This window comes from Camelus dromedarius, chromosome 31, assembly GCF_036321535.1.
Source record: "Camelus dromedarius isolate mCamDro1 chromosome 31, mCamDro1.pat, whole genome shotgun sequence".
NCBI lineage: Eukaryota > Metazoa > Chordata > Mammalia > Artiodactyla > Camelidae > Camelus > Camelus dromedarius.
Window position 1 is genome coordinate 15,380,738 of NC_087466.1, and position 23,330 is coordinate 15,404,067.

General features: G+C 44.5%; 1 protein-coding gene across 1 annotated transcript in view; it reads right to left on the reverse strand.

Annotated features, from left to right (window-relative positions):
• CIT (citron rho-interacting serine/threonine kinase) overlaps positions 1-23,330 on the reverse strand; it is a 148,041-nt gene that overhangs the window by 56,882 nt on the left and 67,829 nt on the right. The window contains exons 11-19 of the mRNA XM_031442804.2: positions 16,820-16,925; positions 15,779-15,922; positions 14,416-14,535; positions 9,825-9,995; positions 9,495-9,545; positions 8,906-8,959; positions 6,334-6,474; positions 4,305-4,430; positions 887-982 (exon numbers count right to left, since the gene is read on the reverse strand). Coding sequence (XP_031298664.1) covers positions 887-982; positions 4,305-4,430; positions 6,334-6,474; positions 8,906-8,959; positions 9,495-9,545; positions 9,825-9,995; positions 14,416-14,535; positions 15,779-15,922; positions 16,820-16,925 — 1,009 coding nt within the window. The remainder of the gene's footprint in view (positions 1-886; positions 983-4,304; positions 4,431-6,333; positions 6,475-8,905; positions 8,960-9,494; positions 9,546-9,824; positions 9,996-14,415; positions 14,536-15,778; positions 15,923-16,819; positions 16,926-23,330) is intronic.

Genomic DNA, 23,330 nt, shown 5'->3' on the forward strand with positions numbered 1-23,330 from the left:
AGCGTGTAGTACCAACAGATAAGGAAATGGAAAAAAAAAAAAGATTGGTGAAAATCTAACACATGCCTAACCAAATTCTCATTAGGGAAGGAAACAGGGAAGAAAAGATAGAACAACCAGTAATTTTCTGGAATTGATTTTTTAAAAACCCAATATATTCAAAAGTCCAGTCAAATTCAAGAAGGATAAATAAAAATAAATTCACATCTAGACATATCACAGTAAATCTTTAACAAGCTAAAGACAAAGTAAAGTTTGAAAAGCAGCCAAAGAGAAAAGAAAGATGGCTTCAAAGAAAGCAAGTTAGACTGACAGCTGACCATCAATAGAAACAATAAAAGCCAAACATCAATGGAATGATACCTTCAAAGAGTTTTATAAGAAATAAGTGCCAACCTAGAATTCTCTCCCCAGTCAAAACATCGTTCAAGAATGAGGGTGAAATAAAGACATTTTCAGACACCCAAAACAGAGAGTTTGGCTCCAGGAGATTTTCACTTAACAAAGTCCTCAAGGATGTAATTTGAACAAAAGGAAAATTATCCCAGGTTTGAGGTGCAGGAAGGAAATTAAAAGCAAAGAAAGTGGTGAATCTGTCTAGATCTAAATTATAGACACTCATGGACTGAAGGACCATGGGTCAAAAATCATTTTAAAGATGGAGCTGGGATACATGACGACCAAATTTTTTAAATAAATTTTTTGAACTTCTGCTACCCAAACCCATGGATAACATCCCCAGACCTCCCACCATGACCTAAGGACAGCAGTTACCCCAGACACTCCTTTGTTCTAGCAAGAAGTGGCCCAAAGTGCCCAGAAAGGGAGAGGAGCTATGTGGTGCTCCAGGAGGAATGCCAGGAAAGATTAGAACGTTTTTCTTTACTTTGATTTTTTCCTCGTAGTGCTGTTCTTTCTGCTTCAGGTGCACCTCCAGGTGCTGGGCTGAGACCTGGGCTTCCCGGTGCTTCTCCTCCAGCTCCTACAGACACACAAGAACAGTCGGTCAAGGGTACAAGGGAAGGACGGAGCCAACGCACATTAGACATTCACAGGAAACACGACTCTGGCACAGGCACCACAGGTAACAGGCATCCGTTTCTTCATTACTAGCCCTCACGGCCTTTGGAAAGGAAACCACCCCTGAGCCTTGGCCCTGGGTTTTCCAAGTCCAAGTATTCACACACAGACATGCAACACTGGCGGGCTGGGATCAGAACTCTGCCAGTGGGACAGGTCAAACAAAGGCAGCTCTTCATCTCTGCCTAGAGAAGTACGACTTCACAAGGCAACACAGTGTGAAAATTCAGTACAGCACAAAGCCCCTGACCACGGTCTTGAACCTCAGGCTGTTCTCGCTGCTATGGCAGGCTTGAATGAGGAAAAGTAATTTCCACTTGTTTGAGGTTTAAAGTTAATGTATGATGATCAAAAAATTATTTTGTATCTTCCTCATTAACAAAATGATTGCTCAAGAACCCTAGCTAAGAAGGAAAACTAATGTAATGATTCAAACACTTGGAGTTTTGAACGATTCCTTTAACAGACAGGTTATATGGAGGATGTGAGTATTTGGAGATGTTCATACCATGTCATGTTTATATGATACAATGCTAATGGGCACAAAGCAGAACATAAAATTCACTAAAAATGACATAAATATGTGTGTGTGTGTATATATAGAAATAGCTCAAATTCAACATTCTCTTCATTCTTTTATTAAGATTTCTGCTTTTAAACTGTTTTTAAATTGTGATTCATTTGAAAATTATACCAATTCATTTGTCAACGTATTATAAACTGATCTTATAAAACACAACATTCAACTAACTGAAACATTCTCCAAATGCAGATATCTGCAACTACATTAATTCTCATGAATCTGGACCCATTAGTTAATTACTAATATCAAAAGTCACTACTCCAAGTTTTCATCTCTTCACACTATCAGGAAATTTCTCTTTGAAATGGGAGTAATTATGAGAATTTTGAAGAATGACGAAATTATACCGGATACGACCATAAAATGTGGAAAAAATACTTTCAGATTCACACAACATAAAATGTTACTGATTAAGCCTTTGAAAATCTGAAGTCTGCAAGCATTGACTTTGCTTTGGGGTCCAGTAAAGTGTTCAATTTTAAGACCAGGTGCACAGGATCCATTGCAATCTGACAGATGTGATCTTGAAAAGTTGAATGTAAACAGAACTTCAATAAATAAAAACATACTTTAAGGGCTTTTTGTGTATTAAAGGGTTCCTAGAAAAGAATTCTTTTATTAAAGCAAAAGACTGCTGTAACGAGGACCCCAATTATCTGTTTTGAAAGTTCTTATCATAATAGCAAATATTTTAATGCAAATAACATCTTGGGATCTGTTTCCAAGCATCATCATTATGTAACGGTATTAAGGACCCCTCTTTGCCTGTGTCCCATATACTTCACAGCTTAAAGCACAAGGTTCTTGAGCAAAAGGCACCTTCTGATAAATGAAGTCACAAACACAAAGATATTCGGGCAGGTGGCAAGACACATTCGGACAACGAAATCTGTGTACTTTTCCTTTATGTTAGAAATCACTTGATAAAAATCTTTTCTTAGTTTCAGTCCTCCTAAGGTAGCACAGGAATGGAAATCAATCAAATAATAAGTCGAAAACTCAGATACCTGAGACTTGACAACCTTGAAGACCGAATTTCTGGTCTACCTATGAATGGTACTTTACAACATACAATCCAGGAATGCAGAACTCTACACTCCCACATTTTAATTGCAAGTGAACCTCTGGAAAAAGCAGACATTCTGAAATCTGACTTCTTAGCAGTTTGGCATTTTTTGTTGTTGTTGTCATTTTTTTTTTTAAACGTTATCTTTTGTATATGTGTTGGACTGGACTCTTCAGTCCTGTTAGGCAAACACTGTTGTTCGCTGCTATAGTTCCAGCTCCTAGAACAGTGCCTGGCACATAGTAGAAGCTCATTAAATATTTGTTGAATGAATGAATGAACACATCACCATTAAACAGAGAAACACTTTGCAACCACGAGAGACTCAACCACGTCGTTTGCACCAAGCAAGGGGTGGCAGTGGTGGAATCTCGGTGGGAATTAATTTTACTCACGTTAAAATTCACACACTTGACAATTGCCAAGAGAAACTTTGATGACGGAACAAGAGAACAGAAAAAGTAGACTTAACAGTCACATTGGCCCTTGTGTGCAGACGTATATGTGAAGACGACGTGTCAAAGCAACGCTATTTAACCAATTTTTCTTTCCACCTCTTTGTTCAAGAATATCTGTATGTTCATCAATATATACAAACACAGAAATGTAAAGTTTTGAAGGGGTGGTGTTTTTTGTTTTTGTTTTTGGTATTAAGCATAAGCCTCTAAGTCAGTCATTCTTGAGCTCATATAGTTGCTGGTGACTCATTTCCCAGAAGTGATGCAGAGAGAGAGAAGGCGGGGGGAGATGCAAAGTGACCTGCTCACCACCTTGCCCCTTTCTAGTGGAGAACAGCAACTACTCCTATGGACAGGCTCCAAAAACGGTATCACATTCCTGGCTTTGGGACTGAAATCCAAGGACAGTCCTTTAAAGGTTCACCCGCCTTCCACCCTGGCAGGGGCAAAACTCCAACACATCTCTAGGTACCACCCGAGCCTTCCTTGGTTAAGTTAGTTTGGTCATCAGAGCCAGAAACAGAACCATCGTGATGACAAACCTAAAAAAAAAAAGATCTGCTACATGTAAGGGAATGGAAAATAATAGTAATAATAACCAACTGTAGCAGAGAAAGTGAGTGGGTGAACAGGGCTCTCTGACAAATACTACTCCGAGAAAAACAAGTCTGCGTGACTAATTTCTTCCTTCGGCAGAAGCAAGAATCCGGGTGTTGGTCTTAAAGGTCTGAATCCCACACCTTTTTAAACGGGCATTTGCGAAGTTAACGGCCATACAAAACTCTGCTGATAGAAGTAAGTAAATGCTCCTGTAAAAATGTATCGGAAATGACAGAGCGTGCACGTTCATGCTAAAAAGAAGTCAGGCAGTAGCAAATAGAGCAGAAAAAAAAAAAAAAAAAAACCATACTGTTGGATCTGTTACCAGTGCTGGAATGTCCAACCTTTGGTTATTCACACTAGTCTCTGATGTGGCGCCCACTAAAGCCACCTCTCCTGGTTCACCTGCTTGGCGATCACCTCCCCTGTGACGGTGGTTGATTCTCCTTTGGACCCCCTTCCCTCTGCAACCTCTAACCTGTTAGCTTGCAACTTCCCCACTTTGGTTCCTGCTCACCAGAATTTTATCAGCCATCTGCTGGATCTGTTGGGATTTTGTCTGGATGTCATCCTTCAGTCTGTTTTCTCTACGCTCCATGGTCTCTAGCCTCTTTACCTTGTTCTCCAGAGAGTGGCGGCGTTCCTGCAGATCGTGAATCAATCAGAGAGTTTTAATGGAGTAAACCGCTCTACGGGCACAGCGCCCGCACCGAGGGAGAGGGCCCTCGAGAAGCGTACACTCGAGGCGGGAAGAGAAGTCTCGGGCGCCCGAAACGACAGCGAAGAGAATCGGGTTTTGTCATTCGAGTCGTACTTGCGTGTTGTAGGTTACAAGAGTGCATTCATTCATTCAAATATTTACCAAGCGCCTACTATCTGCAAAGTACCACACTAGGCATCACGGAAGATACAAAGGGGAAGCCGACAGAATTCCTGCCCTTGGGAAAGATAAGATAAACACATATAAACATAATATAGATTAAGAGGGGGAAGAGCCGTGAAGCAAATGGGTCTAGAGGGTGGTGGGATGGGACGTTGTAGGCAGGAGAGGGGCCTTTTCACTGAATGGGTGAGGGGAGGAGTCACCGAGATGTGAGCTCTGGAGAGGGTGGGGATAGAGCGGGCTGGAGCGGAAAGGGCAGGAGAGGTGGGGGAAGGCCTTTCAAACATGGCGGGAGTATTCGCAGAAACGTGGAGGTGGTTGAGAGCCGGGTTTAGGCCCCAGTTGGAAGGTACAGTGGCTGCAGCATCAGGTGCACCCAAGGAGCAGGAGCAAAGGGGAGGGGGGCGCATGTGCGGGTGAGAGAGTCACATGTATCTACGAGGCTCAGGGGCGCACCTGAGACAGAGGGAAGCCCTGAAAGGCGTAGGGTGGGGCAGGGGGCTCTGAGGAGCCTTATGTTGTAAATCTGAGCATCTGACATTGTCTGAGGTCATTCAGAGGAAGGTGAGACTAGAAGCAGAAAGCCAAGAAATTATGACATCTGCTCAGCTGAGAGGAAGAGGGCCTGGGCTGCAGGAGAGGCCTCCGGGAATGGGCAGCAGGGGCTGAGCGGGGAGAGACAATGTGTATAGATTTATAGGGCTGAGCGACTTGCTGAATGCAGGGCCCAAGGGGAGGCAAATGATGTCAAGGTTTTGAGCCAGGGTGGGAGGCGGTGGGGAGTGGGGGACCAGATGAATGACAGTGGCCCTGATCAGCATGAGGAAATTGAGGAGGCCACCCAGACTCGGGGGGGAAGATGCTGAGTTAATTCTAGATCTGAGGCACTGTTCAGACACCCCATCAAGATGTCAGGGGAGCCGTGGGAAACACTGCCCAGATCGCTGGGGAGGGTGGCCCCAAAGAGACGTGGCCAAGGAGGGTCCACGCCAACACTGTGATACGGAAAATCAGGAGGCCCAGGACAGGGGGACGGTTAAGTCAACTACGGCACATCCATTCTGCAGAACGACCGCCAAGGTGTTGGGGCGGGCGGAAAAGAGTCAAGGGGAGACGTCAGTTTTTATTCACTATTCTTCAGTTCTAAGTGTTTTACGAGAAGACACTCGTGTGTGTGCCTGTATAATTGTGTAACTGGTTTCAACAACAACAACAACAACAAAGAATTGGAGGAAGAGGCCCAAAAATACAGATCTGGGAGTTGTCAACACACGCAGGTCACAGCTGGAGCCCTGACAATTAATATGTTATTAGCACTGCGGGGGCAAAGGCCAGGAGAAAAGAGATACGGAGGAGGAAAAAGGAAATCTCAGGGGTGGCTTTCCAGCTCATCCAGACCAACAAGAATCCTCCCACGAGTGAGCCAGTCAGAGGAAAACAAACAGGAAGGAAAGGTTTTCATCAAAACATCTTTCTGCTCGGAGCTGCTGTGACAAATCTCTCTCCCCTTTGGGGAGAATGTCGCCAAGCCTCTCAGGTTTCAGAGGGATTGGCGGAAAGGAATGCGGTTTGGTCAGACACAAGCCAGGGTGGTTCCGTGGTTTCTTGCCCTCTCGGCACAGCCAAAGGCCAGCCACACCAGGACCAGGGTCCGTCCGCTCACCTCGGCTTCCACCAGCTTCTTTTTGATGCCTTCAGAAGAGTCCTCACGGTTCTGCAGCTTCTCCAGCTCACGCTCGGCCCGCTCCTTGGCCTGGCGGATGTTCTGCAGCAGCTCGGTGGCCTCTGTGCTGGCTTTGACAGCCTGAAAGGAGAAGCAGCAGATGAGAGATGGCCACAGTTACTCGTGGGAAAAGATGGGGAACGTCTCCTATAAACAGAAAAAGCTCAGGCCACACTGAGGTGGAGATACATTATATCTGTTTTCTGAAACATATAAACGTTCATCTTATTCTGTATTTCACCTGTTCTAAGGTACACTTAACTTAAACGTATATATATATATTTTCAACACCACTGAATTTTGAATGCATCCTGCAATTAAAATTGACTGTTTTTCTTTCTTGGGGCACATAAGATAGTAGTGCATCAGACAATCATTAGCACCTTAGATTCAATACAACATAATAAATGTGAGCAAAAAGGTGTAGGATTTATCTGTCCAGGTATTAGTGTATTTACCTCGAAGCATTAACTTTCTCCTTAATCATCTCATTTGCTATTTTCCTATGGGGAATCTTACTATCAACTTTCATATGAAAACAAGATCAAAACTAAAAAAAAATTTTTTTTCAAATAAATGCCTATCAAAGGGCACAATTACCAGTGTTCATGGTGGCTCATAAATTCAGGTTTAAAAAAAAAAACAGCAACCCCCCCTTTTCTAACCTATATAATCCTCCAATATACTTTACTTTTTAAAAAAAATTTTTTTTGCTAACTTTTTTTGCGGGGGGGGATTCGGTTTATTTATTTATTTTTTTGTTAATGGAGGGACCAGGGATTGAGCCCAGGACCTTGTGCATGGCAAGCACACATCTACCACTGAGCTATACTCTCCCAAACAGTGAACGCTTTTGAGGTTAATTTTTCTTGGCATCTTAACTATACTGCATCTCTTCTAGCATCACAGTAACGATATGAGTGTAAGAAACCAACAAGCTCATACTCCTTTGCTTTAAACTATAATTTTAAAAAGTGAAACCTGCAAGGGAACTCCAGCTGCAAGACCAGCACCATCCAACATGGGAGCCAATCATCACATGTGCCTGGTGAGCACCTGAAATGTGGCTGGTGTGGCTGGGAAATTAATTTTTAATTTTAACTTAAGTTTAACACATTTTAAAAATGTTTTAATATCCATACACATGGCAGTGATATTTTTGGATACACTGGATTAAATAAACTGTATCATTCAGATAATTTCCCCTGTTTCTTTTTCACTTTTTAACATGTCTACTGGAAAATTTTAAATTATATCTGTGGCTGAGATGTGTGGGCGACTTCCCACTTTTACAGGAGAGCCTGGTTCTAGATGGAGACATGAACCTTCACACAAACTTCTGGCTGAAAGACGGAGATCCAGGCTTCCAGCAGTGACCTCAAGACTGTATGAGAAAGCAACAGATGAATGGATACAGAAAATGAGGAACATACAGGCAAAGGAATATTATGCAGCCTCTAAAAAGGAAATCCCGCTACATGCTACAACGTGGATGAACCTCAAAGACATCATGCTAAGTGAAATAAGCCAATCGCAAAAGGACAAACACTGCATCATTCTACCCATAGGAAGTATCCGAAGCAGTCAAAATCACAGAAACAAAGTAGAAAGGTGGTTACCAAGGGTTGGGAAGGAGGGAGGAGATAGTGGTGTCTAGCAAGGAGTTTCAGTTTTACAAGATGAAAAAGTTCTAGAGATCTACTCTCCCACAAGAGGAACACACCTAACACTAAGGAACCGGACTCTCAAAATGATTAAAATAGTACATTTAATGCTGTATGTTTTTAATAACAATTTTTTTAAAAAGGAGGAGGAAGAAGGGCCCTAGTAAACACATTCACAAACATTCTCGGCGTGAAAGGCACGTGTCAGAACCACATTCATTCTGGTCCTTTCTTGAGCATTTCTTGTGTTCACCTAAAGGAAGGGCCATTAGCAGAAACAGGATGCTGTCAACCAACCCCAGCCACCCGAGCACTCTGGCCTCCTCCAGCCTTCCAAGGCACAGGAACATGGTCGTTTCTGACTGAAAGCAGTCTGGGTCATGAATGACACAGGCTTCTCTCACAAATGTGCAAAATGGCGAGCCTGGCCTCCTGAAGGGAGAGGAGCAGGCCTGTTGGGTTCTGTCCTAATACAATCAGAACTTTGGTTTCAGAGTCTCACACAGCTTGGTTTTGTTTTGTTTTTCATTTTTAATGGAGGTACTGGGGATTGAACCCAGGACCTCGTGCATGCTAAGCATGCACTCTACCACTGAGCTATTTCCCTCCCTCCAAGCTTGGTTTAAAAAAACAAAACACAACCACACTGCTGACACATCTCAAAAGGAAAAAGTATCTTCAGAACTCTGGTATTTTCAGGTAATGGCTCACTCCGCCTTCATTTTCCTAGGCGCTTAGGGTGACTAATTCTGTTTCTTTGATCTTTCATGCTCCAGGACAAGGTAAGGAATAGTAGTTGGAGATGGGGTGGTGTAAGATCCCCCCTAAAAAAAACACCGGGGGCTTACCTTTTCCAGCTTCTCTTGGAGCTCCTGAATTTTGAGCTGCTGCTCAGCATTGATCTGTAATTAAAATCCCAGGAAATAAAGCAAAAGGCAAATCAGTGTTAAGGACCTGCTACATTTATTACAGTCCTATTTTCTTGAGGTTTCTGTGGGGTCTTTCTATTTTGTATCCCAGTAGCTACTGATGGAGAGGAAGAACAGAAGCCTATCAGAGAAGCCTGTGAATGTTCCAGTGCAAACCTCCATGTGGACTGTTTCTCTAGAACCAGTAACAGACACACAGATGACAAAAAACAGAATCAAAGTCACTGGGTATCTTAAAACAGGGAGAATTTTCACCTGTGTTTTTACTAAGTATCTAGGTTTGTATGTTACCGGGAGCAGGCATGACAGAAAAATGAAGTGCCTTTTATCGCTTTTAGAGGCATAGCTGAAGCTAAAGATGGTCGTCTGGAGACTGACCATCAAAATAAGGGTGGAAGAGTGTTCTCTATTCATTGCAAGTGTCTTCTTAACCAATGACGGGCCATGAGGAGTGACATTTAGGAGAGTGTTGACTAAATTTCCTAAATACACCAGTAATGGAAAATACCTTCTCCAGTTTGGAATATTCTCCCACTTCAGGCTTCCCTTGATCTTTAGCCTGTAATTTAAAAGATACAACATATTGGGAAATCTCAGGAACCTAAAAGTCTTACAAGACAATACCTCCCGCTGTACCTTTTTGGTCTCTGTGGCCAAAATCATGATGATGATGATAAAATGAATAAATATGTAAGTTATCATCTCTAAGACCAGGAGCTTTGCAGGGCACCCCACCATTTTCCAAACACACACCCACAAAGCTAGCATTCCCTTTTTTAGTGTTAGGTCATCCATGACTCCACCTCACAAGATACCCTCCTGGCGGGGAGGTGGCTACCTTCATCAGTTTATGCTGACACTCCGTCGCCTTCCGCTTGAACTCCTCGGCGGCCAGCCGGGACTCTCTCAGTTCTGACTCGTAGAGATCACTCCGTCTTCTGGCCGAAACGAGGTCCTCTTCCAGCTGGTTCATCATCAGCCTCATTTCCTCAACCTGAGCCTGGTACTCCTAAAGATGTGGGCAACGGAAGGAAGGTGAGGAGAGACAGGGCGTGAAGACAGAGAAACGTGGACCCCAGAGGGAAGACACACACACACACTGAGGAGCGATCGGCAGAGAACAGACCTAGAGAAGAGGTGAGGAGAGAGACGGGGAAGGGGAGGGAGGAAGGAACGTTCAGTCTTTAAGCTGCTTTCATGGAGATCATGTCACTAGTAACACCGTTTGGAATACATGTGCCTGTATGCAGAAAGATCCTTTGAGCAAATAACACTGTACCAGCAGCACAGAACCTTAAGGCCTCTAACACGGGAGAGCTGAAAGGGGGGGTGCTTTAAACAACCAGGATAATCTGCTTACGTGGAGCGTTCCTCCAAGGGTAATCATTTATATAGATCTGTCCTTTAGAAGTGCGCCTAACACAATTAGATACGGTGCGAGTTTTAAAATTAACCTTTCAGAGACACAGGGGGGTCATTGGAAATCTCAGTGGAGAGAATCTTGGAAGGTGAAACTCATCATGTCAGTTTCTCACCATTAATTTTTCTGGGCCCCGAACTGAATGATGAACTTAACATTGCTCTTGAAATGTAAGTCACCCTGGAATTTGGAGAGGTCAGAAAACACGGGCTCTGGTCAAAATAACTTGTGAGAAAGACTCCGAAGAAAGAATTATCTTGTTCCCTTTGAGCCAGGCCTTTAAAGTGATCCAAACAGTCCAACCTTTTCCAATGTGAGTTTCTAAAATCAAAACTGAACATCTGCATCGAGGTTTTCCAGAAGTGGATTTACCAGAAGAAATGGGCAATGGTTTTGAAAATTTGGGAGCAAAGCATGAAAATATTGTTAGTAAAAGCAAAGCTTATACATATAAGGATTATGAATGAGCAACGTTATCCAATCCAAGGCAGCTGGGGTAGGATGGGTGGGTAGGAGATACAAAATGAAAAGAAAAAAGAATTTTTTCTCTAAGATCCACTCTCCCATGAAGAGGTATCAACTGAGCAAGGATTTGTCTTTTCAAGCAATAAAATGTCATTGATTTTTTTTAAGTAATAGTAGAAAGTAAATCTTTCATCCCATTGTAACAGGCAATCCCCCCAGTGCACACTAAAGTGGAGGTGATGTCCTTATGAAAATGGATGGTTTTCATGTAAGCACATCTGTCCCTGTATGACTGGTAGAGGGGAAAGGGGAAGAATGAGCAGAGTGGAGCATGGTCTCATTTTCTCCCTTCTACTCAGAAGCACACAGTCATCCCTCGGTATCCACGGGATTTAGTTCCAGGACCAAATTCAATCCAGTTGGTTGAATCTATAGATATGGAACCCCTGGATATCGAGGACCAACTGTACTGTTATTGAAGGTCAATCCTCCAAGTCACGGGGTACCAGGTTTTCTGGACAATGCACACTAAGTAGGTGGTGCTGGGCTTTGAAAGGTCTTTGTAACCTACTCAACAATTACCTGAACTCACAAAGTGGAACATGAGACAAATATGTGGAACGGTACATCCCCTATTTGGGGTTTTTCTAGACCCCTCAGCCAAGGTTGCGTTATGACTTACTAAGACTTTCACGGCTCTGGGCCTTCCTAGACCCCTTCCTCCATTAAAAAAAAATATATTAAAAATTCTGTTTTACAACTACATTCATATAAGGACAAAAACATTATCTATGAAAACAGCATCTTTTACCTAAAAGCTCAACTTTTTTTTTCTGATTTTAAATGTTTAAAAAATCAGAAGTAGCAGCCGCCTTGCCCACAGGCACAAACTGTAGAGGAAGCAGAGGTGGAGGGAAAGCTTGGTCACCTCTTACCCTTGGGTACCCTTCTCTGACTTATTAAACTTACGTCGGCAAGAAGAGAACATAATTTTTGCGTTTCATCAAAAGCGAGGGCACAGCGCAGTTCCTCCCCTCCAACATCTCTCTTCCTCGAGCTGTCAGCACCCGGGGGGAGAAAGGTGAGTATCAGGCAACATCTCTGCCAGCATCTGAGCTTTTGGGGCACCCAGCCTGCTACAAGCATCAGAAAGAATTCTACCTCATTTGTTGAGCCACTGTTAGTGACACTGGACATGTCAAGGAAATCCTATATATCCAACAGCTAACCAAATCCCTAATTCAGGAAAAACCTGAGAGAAGAGAATCAGGTCTGTTTCCAAGGATGGCTGAGAGAGAGCGAGCGAGCTGTCCGCATCTCAGCATGGACTTGACCGCGTGTCCCAGTTGAACAGAATCAGGATGGGGAATGGACAACTTCTGAGTCCTGCCTCAAGTCATTCTTCTGAATGGAGCTGCAGGATTTTGTGGGAAGGAAGGATCAGACCTGGTCCTGTTCAGTCAGAAATCATGGAACACAAACGCCTTCCATGTCACCTGGACTTCTGTCTCCCTTCCTGAGGTGGGGGGAGGGGAATCAGCGACTGCTACTAACAGCCCCTGAATCAGACTATCACGTGAGACTCCCAGGTGTTTTTGTTTCAAACCAAATCCAAATACGCCATGGCGGGTAGCTACGTAGAAGCCAACTATTTAAAATAAATAGCGGTACAGGAATCTGCTTTGAGAGGAAGAGTAGAGAATAAATGGCAAATCTGGGAGGAACCAACAGGCTACAGACCAAACACTGGGAGTTTGCTAGTAAACTCCTAGCAAAAAGTAAAGAAAAGTAGCAAACGCTTTTTCCTGGATTACATACATTCTGCTCTCACCAAACTTACCAGAAGTCATTTTAATAAATCCTTCTTGGGATGAGAAATAAAATCTGAAATGGAGAAGTTTCCTTCCCCCGAAATGGAACTTTCAGAAATCATTAAATCTAAAACTCTACATGGATGCCAACTGTGGTATGAATCATAAAGGAGATTTCTTTGAACTCAACCACCAGCATATATACCTTTTCAAAATGCCCTGATAATTCTGCTTCTGTGGAATTTCACGGACACCAGCTGCTCCCTCTGGTGGCCAAACACAGCTTTCATCTCCCCAGGATGTCACCAAGAGCAAATTTCCAAACATGTTGAATAAGGGGTGAAAAAGAAGCCTACCTCTCGAAACTTTTAGGATGAAAACTATGATAAAAGGGGTAATGAGTCAACTGTCAAAGCAGATTTTTCAAATTATTATGCGTGACCTTCAAAAAGTATTGTTGTTCAGAAGCCTGACAACCCTACTGCACTATTTCCTATGCATGTTTATTTAGAACATTTTTATCAAAGAGGATATTAGCCAATCATTAAAAAAAAATATTAAGGTAATAATGAGATTATGTCAACAAACCCCCAAAACAGTAATTCTTTCTTTAAAGAACAGTTAATGAATCAAAATTATTTGGAGGAGTTTCTTGCATTTAGCACCACCCAGATGGCTAAGTTTGCACTACCCGGAGACAAAAATGTTCATTTCCATCACTGTTTCCATTAGATTTGCTGAAATGAATGAGAGTTGCCTGGCAGCTGATAATTCAGCTCTCCAATTGCTCATTGCATTCTCTTCATTAAAGTTTCTATTTACAGTTTCTTCAAAGGATGAAAAAAAAAAAACCCATGCTAAAAAGGAAACAATGAAGCAAAATAAAAATGAACCATTGAGAAAGAAAACCCTTTTAGAGAGGGGGAAAAAAAGAGTAGGCTTTTTAAAGGTCTGGTTTCTCTTCCCTGCAAACACAAGGGATGGCTTTCTGTAGCCAGATTTGCTGTGTTAATTCTGACTCGGTCTTAATGGCTCAAACTCTTCTCCCAAAATATTTCGTTACGTAAGTAAAATTATGAATGATCCTGGCTTCTCTCAAACACTGAAAGTGCATCTGAAAAGCTACAAAAATATATTTTAAAAAATTTTAATTGTCTAAAGCAGAGACTGGCAAACTCTTTCGGTAAAAGGCTAAATAGGAAGCAATTTCATCTTTGCAGGTCACGTGGCCTCCGCCACAGCTACTCACTGTTGGGTTGCAGCCACAGGCAGGGCAATAGGTAAATAAATGGGTGTGGCTATGTTCCAATAAAACTTTATTTATAAACACTGAAATCTGAATTCCATGTAATTTTCACGTCATGAAATCCTCTTTTGGGTTTTCCCCCCAATCATTTAAAAATGCAAAAATCATTCTTAGCTCATGGCCACGGAAAACAGGTGGTTGGCCAGACTCGTCCCCACTGGCAGCTTTTTGCCCATCCTTGCTCTAAACCTACACCTTTAGTTGAAAAGAGTGGCAATTGTGGGGCACAGCCTTCAAAAGGCACTGGAACGAGGACTCTGCCATTTATATAAATAGTGGGGAATCTAAAAGTTCCAAGTGACCCACATACATAACTCTACCTCTGTCCTCACTGGCACCCCACCTTCCCTCTCTCCGTCCCTCAAATATGCCTCTGCTGAAATGAGAGGTTTGAGCTGTTGCCCTGCTCCCGGCCAGGGGGTCATACCTGCTCTTTGATTTCTTGGAGCTTCCGGCTCTGTTCTCTGATATCGTGGAGAAGCTGCAGTGCTTTGTCGTCCTCCTGGGACACCTCCATCCGTGCTTGCTCCAAACTTCGCTTTAAGCTCTGCAGAAAGCAAAAATTTTAATAGGGGTGCCCTGTGGATCCTGCTCTGTTTGAAAAGATTCATTAAGGGAGCTGCTGGCTGCTTTGCAGACGCCGAGGCGGTTTCGGTCGATGGACCAAAGTCAGCAACTTCCGGTTGGTCACTGATTCCAGTTTTCATCCTGTAAAACCCCTTGGTTCAAGAAAAGTCATCTGAAGCCTCTTGACCTTACGGACCCGGCTGTAACTGCGTCCACCTATCTCCTACCTGCCCTAGCACATACTTACTTGTACTTTCAGGCTTAAGAACTAGTAAGGTCCCTTCGCCGTTGAACCACCACTGGGGTGGCTACAGAGTCTTTTTCTGGAATATCGGTTATTCGAGGACCATCAAGTATAGATCCCTCTTTCAAAGTAGCAATGACTTCATTCTCTGCCCAGGTGTCATTTAAGACTCCAAGCAGTCTATTTCCACCTCCTGGCTTACGTTTCCTGGACACCTTTCATCCATAAGGTTCCCTCAACGCTTCAGTGGCACTGAAATAAATATCTGAAATACATAGCTGAATAAGTTCACCCACCACTGAAAGGCAGCCAAATCTGGAATGGAAACATAGAAGTTATTCTTAATCAGCCACGTTCTATAGATTTCCTCTCCCGTGCGGGAGGGGGGGAGGAAGAAAAATGTGATTTGACTTCGTAAGACTGTTGAATTGGGTACGTTAAGAAACACCTGAATGAAAACTGTTAACGAAGACAATGGAGAAGACAGGCTACTCTTGTGAAGGAAAGAAAAGACAAAAAAAAGTCACATGGTAAAGAATGACAGAGGGTCTAGGTTTTTAAGGCTGAGTTTCCTTGCTGCTACGCTGGCTCTAAGGAATGGAAAATTAATTTGGGGGCGGATTCAAAACACATTTGCTCACACTAAAGATTTGGGAGTCCGGCTCCGGAGGCTGGTTGTGTCAGACACGACGAAGACCAAGGAGGCTAGGACAGGAGACATGGCTCTGCCATGACGTCTGTGCCCGTCTCCAGGCTCCACAGCCTCCCTGGACCTCCTGGAGCCTAACCTCTCTCCTCTGGGATCTCACGCCTGGCTCACACTAACTACTCTGCCGATCACACATCTCGCTCGGGCATCCTCCCTCTCTGCACACTGCCACTAGCTGTGACGTGCCTCATGAAGCTGTCATGGAACAGGATGAGACACACACAACAGAAGTGCCACCTCCGAGGGAAGGGGACTTTGGGGAAGGCTCACACTGCATTCTGTGATGTAGGTAGCAAGGTCCTGCTCCAGGAGGGATCTCTGAGTCTCAGAGGCCTTCAGCTCCACCTCCTTCTGACTAAGCACAGCCTCCACCTCTGACACTCTCCGATGTAACCGGGTCATTTCCTGTTCCATCTGAAATAGACACATCGACACGTTAAAAAGGCCCGTGGGGGGTTCGTTAGGAGCAATCACATCTCAAGCAGCCTCCGAAACCACCTGGTGGTCTGGGCTGGGATTAATTTGCCAAAGGTTGGGATGGAAATACCATGGTTTCTTCGCCCCGGGGGCGCACAGTTCTTCGCAAGGACAGTCACCAATGCTAAGTCACTCCTCTCATACAAGGCTCCGTTCACACTTGATCACTTCTCTAACCCAGTGAGCAAGGAAGCCACAATCAGCATTTTTATCACTTGTTTGCCTTTTTTTTTTGGTTTGGTTTTTTTTTTTTTTTTTTTTTTTGCAGATGTCACTTTAATTTTATCCCAAATCCATCTTGATCCCCCCCATCTCCTTGCAAAGATCTAGAGGACAAATCCAGGACAGGGCAAGGAGCTATGTATTCGTCTGCACTCTCAGGAGTCCCAGGCAAGTAGTGACTTTTATGAGCTTCCAGAGAGCTGCCCCTGGGCAGGAACAGTGAGTGTTAAGAGACGTTGAGCATAATCAACACAGTGGCCGCAGTGACACAGGCAGGAGTTTTAAGAGACTAGGAAGAGAGACTTCGCATCACTCAATGCAGATGGGACGAAGCTCGGCCACAGGTGATGACCCGCGCCACCTGCCGGAAGATGCAGACATCTGGCTGGGTCAGGCCGAGCAACGGGCCGTTTTAGATCCAGGGCCTCCTCTGGGTAAGACTTAAAGGGTTTACGGCAGCGTCAAGGCCCGAATTCATGTCCCTCTGAGCTGACTTCGGCGAGGGAAGGATCAGGTGGCTCAGCGCCAGCGGCGGCCCCGGGCGGCTCCCTCGGCATGTACTGACGGGAGGCTCCAGGAGGAGGGAGGGAGGCCGGCTGCGGAAATAAATACCTTGTGACACTTGTCCTGGGAGTCTTGCAGCTCTTTGCTTTTGATGAGAAGTTTCTTTTCCATGGAGCTAGTCTTGGCAGGGGAGTCCAGACTTGACACAACAGACCTGGGTAGAAGAAAACCAACGTCAAGGTGGCCGGCGCGTGGGCCTGTAAAGCTGCCTTCAGGGACTGTGGCAAAGCCCACGGGCCTGCCAGAGCCCTTGGCCGGCAACAGAGCTGGCTCAAGTAGCTTCTAAGAACATCAGGGTCATGAGGCAGGGAGGCGGACAGGACCAAGAACCCTGGAAGCAGGCGGATCTTAGTGCAAATTCTGTCGCCATTGACCTGAGACAATGATTCAGCCTCCCCAAGCCTCAGCTTCCATTTCTGTGAGGCAGGATGGTAATGAAAGGACCCACCACAACAGGAGAGCATGAGCATTCAACACCCGGCACTGTGCCTACACGGCTTCGTTCACTGACTGACTCAGTCTGCCCCAGAAACTGTTCCAGGCACTGGAACAGCAGCGGACAAGACAGACAAGGTCCCTGCCCTCTGGGAGCTGACATTAACAGAGGGCAGACAGACTGCACTAGGCAGACACACAAACTAAACGGTTACAGATGATGCCATAGGAGGAGACAGGGTGACACGCCATGATATAGGAAGTGGATCAGGAGCCTGCTTTCAGCACGGGTGGTCAGGGAGGGCTTCTCGGAGGGGTGACACCTGAAGGATGAGAAGGCTCTGGCCATCCAAAGCTCTGGACGGTAACAAGCTCCAGGGAGGGAAGACAGTGGGCACCAAGGTCCTGCCGCAGGACTGAGCTAACACTTCACGTGTCCGGTATTATTAGTGGACTACACTGACCCAAATGTTGCTTATCCCATTCCCAAGCCAGCCAGGCTGGTGCTGTTTCACTTTATAAACACAGCTAACGCTTATTATATAGGCCAAAAAAAGCCCTTCCCCCAAGATGTCCACATCCTGATCTCTGGAGCCTGGGAACCTGTTACCAGATGTGGCAAAGGGGACTTGGCAGGTGTGATGAAGTTAAGGATTCTGTGATGGGCAGGTTGTCCCGGATTATCTGGGTGGGTCCAATGTAATCACCAGGGCCCTTTGAAGAAGGAAGCAGAGGAAGGGAGGAGATGTGATAATAGAAAAGGGTCAGAATCAGATTTGAAGACACTATGATGCTGGCTCTGAAGGTGTAGGAAGGGGCCATGAGCCAAAGAATTTGGGCGGCCTCCAGAGGCTGAAAAAGGCAAGGAAACTGATTCTGTCCTAGAGGCTCCAGAGTGAAGCCTTGTCCACCTTGCTTTCAGCCCAGTAAAACCCACCTTAGACTTCTGACTTCCAGAAGGCTAAGGTAATGAATCTGTGTTGTTTTAAGCCACTGTATTTGTGGTAACTTGTTACAGCAGCAAGAGGAAACTCGTACACCTACGGAGAACTGACGGTCTATGGCCAGTTCTGCCCTAAAGCGGGGCATGTTTTAACTCTTTAGTTCCCACACAACTCTATGAGACAGATACAATTTATTTTCCTCATTTTATAAATGGGGAAAACGGAGGTCCAGGGAGCTTAAGTAACCATCCAGTTAACAAATGGTTTTGGTTGGTCTCAGTAGAGAGCTGGGGTAGAGAGATGGACAATGCACCTGATATAACTCTCAGGACTGTATCCCCCAAATAATGTAACGTGACCTCCTGACGACAGGCCGGAAGGATGCTCTCTCCACAAGATGGACGTACGCACCCACACCACACACATAACGCACACCCCTGCCTCATTCCCAGAAGCAGTTACTTATGGGTGGAGACACCAGTTCTTATCCAGGGCAGCTTCCCTCAGTGACTGGCAGCCTGGGCACGAACACTGAGACTGCTAAAGGGCAGGGACAGCGCAACAGCCCACAAAGGTTCTTAGGCACGGAGGGACGCAAGGCAGAGCCCACTGCTGCCCATCTCTGTTGCCTTGGTAACAGGGTTCCAGGAGCTGGTTGTCAACGAGCACTGGCGTCTTACCAGCAGGTGAAAGTTCTGCTTTCTGCTGCCCCAGACTACTTCCCTACCTAAAAGAGGTCAGTTCCCTGCAGCAGCTCAGAAGATCTCTCTCCCTACAGCTGCCAGCCCAGAGACAACGGCTGGTGTGGCAGTGGTGTGACAGCTCCCTGCACACACCGAAAGGCAGCCAGGTAAGCCAACACCTAGAGTTGCGCAGCTCTATTCAAAATCTTACTTTGCCACTCACTTGCCGTGTGCACTCTCTGAGCCTCACTTTCCTTGTCTGTAAAATGGGCATAATTCTCAACCTACTTCTAAGAGTTCTTATGAGAATTCAGTGAGATAACCCACAGAACGCCATCACAGTGCCCAGAGCATCATGAGGGTTCAAGAAATGTCCATCGTTACTGTTATCATGTTGGTTTTTAAAATCATCACTACCCTTGCAACGGTGTGACGGGCACATGCCTCACAGGTCTAAAACACTTGCTTGAAATAGTACAACTCTGCTCTGTGCTATTATTCACATTAGAACAAATCCTGATTATTCACAGAAAATCAGCCAATGGGGACTGAAATCCAGAAATACATCTTTTTTAAAATCTCACTTTGGGCTACAAATTTTTGCATCTGTCCCCAGACTGTTTTCTACCTAAATCTAGACAAAACACCTACAAACACACTTTTTTTTTTTTTTAAAAAACCTGAGATGAAATGGGTTGCGTGGCATGGCCTTTGCTAGTTCCTTTACTCCTGACTTCATTCTGGTGGGTGGGCTGGAGAAGACCTGAGCCACCGACGGAGGGAGACGTGGTCCAGAGACAGGGTCCCTGGTCCTTCGGTCATCAGGAGTCACCGCCGTGTCACTAAGCCGCCTGCATTGACAAGAGTCAGGGATGACAAGAGAGGCCACGGCTCTCTGTGCCCGAACACAGAGCCAGCAGCCTTGCAGGAGAACAATTATGTGGGTGCATGCTGATCGGATGGGAGGTGGCTCTCAAAAACTTGAGGCATGGAAGGCAGGCTACAGAGACCTTTAACGTTTAACATGCGCAGCTGTGGGTACAAAGCCAACTGCTTCTTCATCCCAAAAAAGCAATTCTAGGTCACCTGTTAATGGGGCCCAGAAATGGGGAGGTGTGCAGCCCCCAGCTGCAGGCACTCGCCAGAGACGATGCACTAGCCCTGCCCCATCACTTGGGATCCAACTTCCTCATTCCGCAATTTCGATGCTCAACCAAAGTTCACTGTTTAGAAGGTCTAAGTACAGCAATTAAGGGCTCTTCAGATTAAAGGTGCTGAAGAAATTTTTTTTTTTTAGAATAAATAAAGATTACATCTAAAAAAAGCTGCAGTAAGTATGCTGTGACCAAACCCGGCTTGTAGAAACAATCCCATAAACAATAATGGGGTTGGGGGCTGAGGCTGGAGGGTGAGGACATAAGGGGGAAGGTCACTGAAGCTTTCTAGGACTTCCCTGGTCTTCAGCCTGCCTACATATTAGAATCGCCTGCAGAGCTTTCTAAAAAAAAAAAAAAAAAATACGGGCATCAGGTAGTGAAAAGACTGTGTGATCCTGTAATGATGGATACATGTCATTACATAATTGTCCAAACCCACAGAATGTCCACCACCAAGAGTGAACCCTAAGGTGAACTAGGGACTTTGGGCGATGATGATGTGTCAGTGTGGGTCCATCAGCTGTAACAAACATCCCACTCTGCTGGGGGATGTTGATGACGGGGGAGGCTGTGCACAGGTGTGGGGGCTTGGGGGATACAGGAAACCTCTGTACCTCTTGCTAATATTGCTATGAACCTTAAACTGTTTTTATTTTTTTTTTAACATTTTTTATTGATTTATAATCATTTTACAATGTTGTGTCAAATTCCAGTGTTCAGCACAATTTTTCAGTTATTCATGGACATATACACACTCATTGTCACATTTTTTTCTCTGTGAGTTATCATAACATTTTGTGTATATTTCCCTGTTTTTATTTTTTATATAAGTTAAAAAAGAGTGGTATCCAGGGCCCAATCAGACCACTCATCCAGAGACAGACACAGTGGGAGTGTGGCCCCGGCAACAACATTTTTACTAAGCTCCCAGGTGATTCTAACGTACAGATAGGATCGAGAAGTGTGGTGCTAATTAGAAGAAAGTACGTGTGATTTACAGTCCAGGCATTTAAAACTCATAATATGACTGTCCCCAGCATTTGGTTCCCGGTGGCATTTTGGCCAAGCCATTTGGTACTGGTGCCTTTGGGTCATTGATCATGGTGAACTACGAATTTCAAGACAAGGTACAGGTTTCAGACAATGATTAAAGACTATTCCCATCCTCTTGGTTTTAATAAGTCAACTGAAATACAGCAGTCCCATGGATCTCTGTGAAAGAAATACACTAGCAGGTATGGCTAGTGTATTTGTATTCTATTTATTTTTCATGTAGACACTCAGGCCAATTCAACTGCTAGTGTCAATGGTAAGTAAGCTTTCAATTTGTATTTCTTAAATGAACAGACCACCCCCTCAATAGATACTATGAAATAGCATCACAACTTTCTTTTTCGAGAATTTTCATTAGCCAACCTTCTGACTTTCAAAGCAACAGCAAATTAGTGCTGACGTCTGTGCTATTCTGGAATCGATCACAATGTAAATCACAGCTTGAGAGGTTAGATCCAAAGCTGGCCCCAGAGCCACCAGACAGTCACCAAATGCAACCCTGTCCTCTTCAAGCAGCAACGCTCAGATCATCCTGAAAAGTACCATTTCATCAAGGGTGGTGATATTTAAAGAGCTGATGCTACTGTTGCTTTAAGGAAAGGAAAGTACAAAAAAAAAAAAATCTGTAATTGGTTGGAACTCTAAAGCTACGGGTGATGGGCACAGAATTACAGCAAAGAAACTATTTCTGTTGACCTGGAAATAAGACAGAGTCTACCTGCTAACTAAAGAAAGAGTTGCCAGAATTTTCCTTTGTTCTCAAAAGTCTCAAACTTCAACCAACACAGGCATACCTCATTTTACTGCATTTTGCTTTATCACACTTCACAGATATTGGGAGGGTTTTTTGTCTGTTTTTACAAATGGTAGGTTCATGGCAACCCTGCATCGAGCAAGTCCATTGGCGCCATGTTTCCAATAGTATTTGCTCACTTTCTCTCTTAGTGTCACATTTTGGCAACTCTCACAATATTTCAAACTTTTTCATTATTACTGTGTTTGTCACTGTGATCTGGGATTAGTGATCTTTGATGTTACTATTTTAATGGTTTAGGGGGTGCCACAAACTACACCCATACAAGACAGTGAACTTAGTAAATGTTATATGTGTTCTGACTGCTCCCCCGTCTGGCCATCCCCCTGTCTCTCTCCCTCTCCTCCGGCCTCCCATAACTGAAGAGAAGAAGTCAGTCAGTGCCTGGCTTCAAAAGACAGGCTGATTCTCCTGTTAGGGACTAAAGCAGCTGGCAACTGTAAGGTGAAGCCAAGGCTCATTTACCACTCTAAAAATCCTAGGACGCTTAAGAATTAGGCTAAATCTACCCAGCCTGCATTCTTTAAATGGAACAACAGAACCTGGATGATAGCACATCTGTTTACAGCGTGGTTTTCTGAATATTTTAACCTACCGTTGAGACCTACTGCTCAGAAAAAGAGATCTCTTTCAAACAACTACTGCTCACTGACAACGTACCTGGTCACCCAAGAGCCCTGATGGAGATGGACCATGGAGGTTAATGTTTTCATGGCTGCTAGCCCAGCATCCATTCTGCAGCCATGAACCAAGGAGTAATCCCTACTTTCAAGTCATGTTATTTAAGAACACATTTCCTAAGGCTACATCTGCCATAGACAGTGACTCCTCTGATGGATCTGGGCAAAGTAAACTGAAAATCACCATTTTAGATGCCATTAAGAACATCTGCAATTCACAGAAAGAGTTCAAAGGAGTCTGACAGAAGTTGATTCCAACCCTTGTGGATGACTTTGAGGGGTTCAAGACTTCAGTGAAGGATGGAGCTGCAGATGTGATGGAAAACAGCAGGAAAACTAGAATTAGAAGTGGAGCCTGGAGGTGTGACGGGATTGCTGCCGGCTCGTGATAAAACTTTAACAGCTCAGGAGCTGCTTCTGATGGATGAGCAAAGAAAGTGGTTTCTCGAGGTGGGAGCTACCCCTGGTGAAGATGCTGTGAAGGTTGTTGAAATGACAACACAGGTTTTAGAAGACTATAGAAACTAAAAGCAGCAGCAGGGTTTGAGAGGATCAACTCCAGTTTTGAAAGAAGTTCTACTATGGGTAAAATGCTATCAGACAGCATGGCAGGCTGCAGAGAAATTGTTTGTGAAAGGAAGCATCAATGAATGTGGCAAGCTTCACTGTTGTCTTATTTTAAGAAATTGCCTCCTGAGCCTTCAATAACCACCAGCAGCCACCAGCGTGGAGGCAAGACCCTCCACCAGCAGAAAGATTACGACTCACTGAAGGTTCACACGGTGGTTAGCAT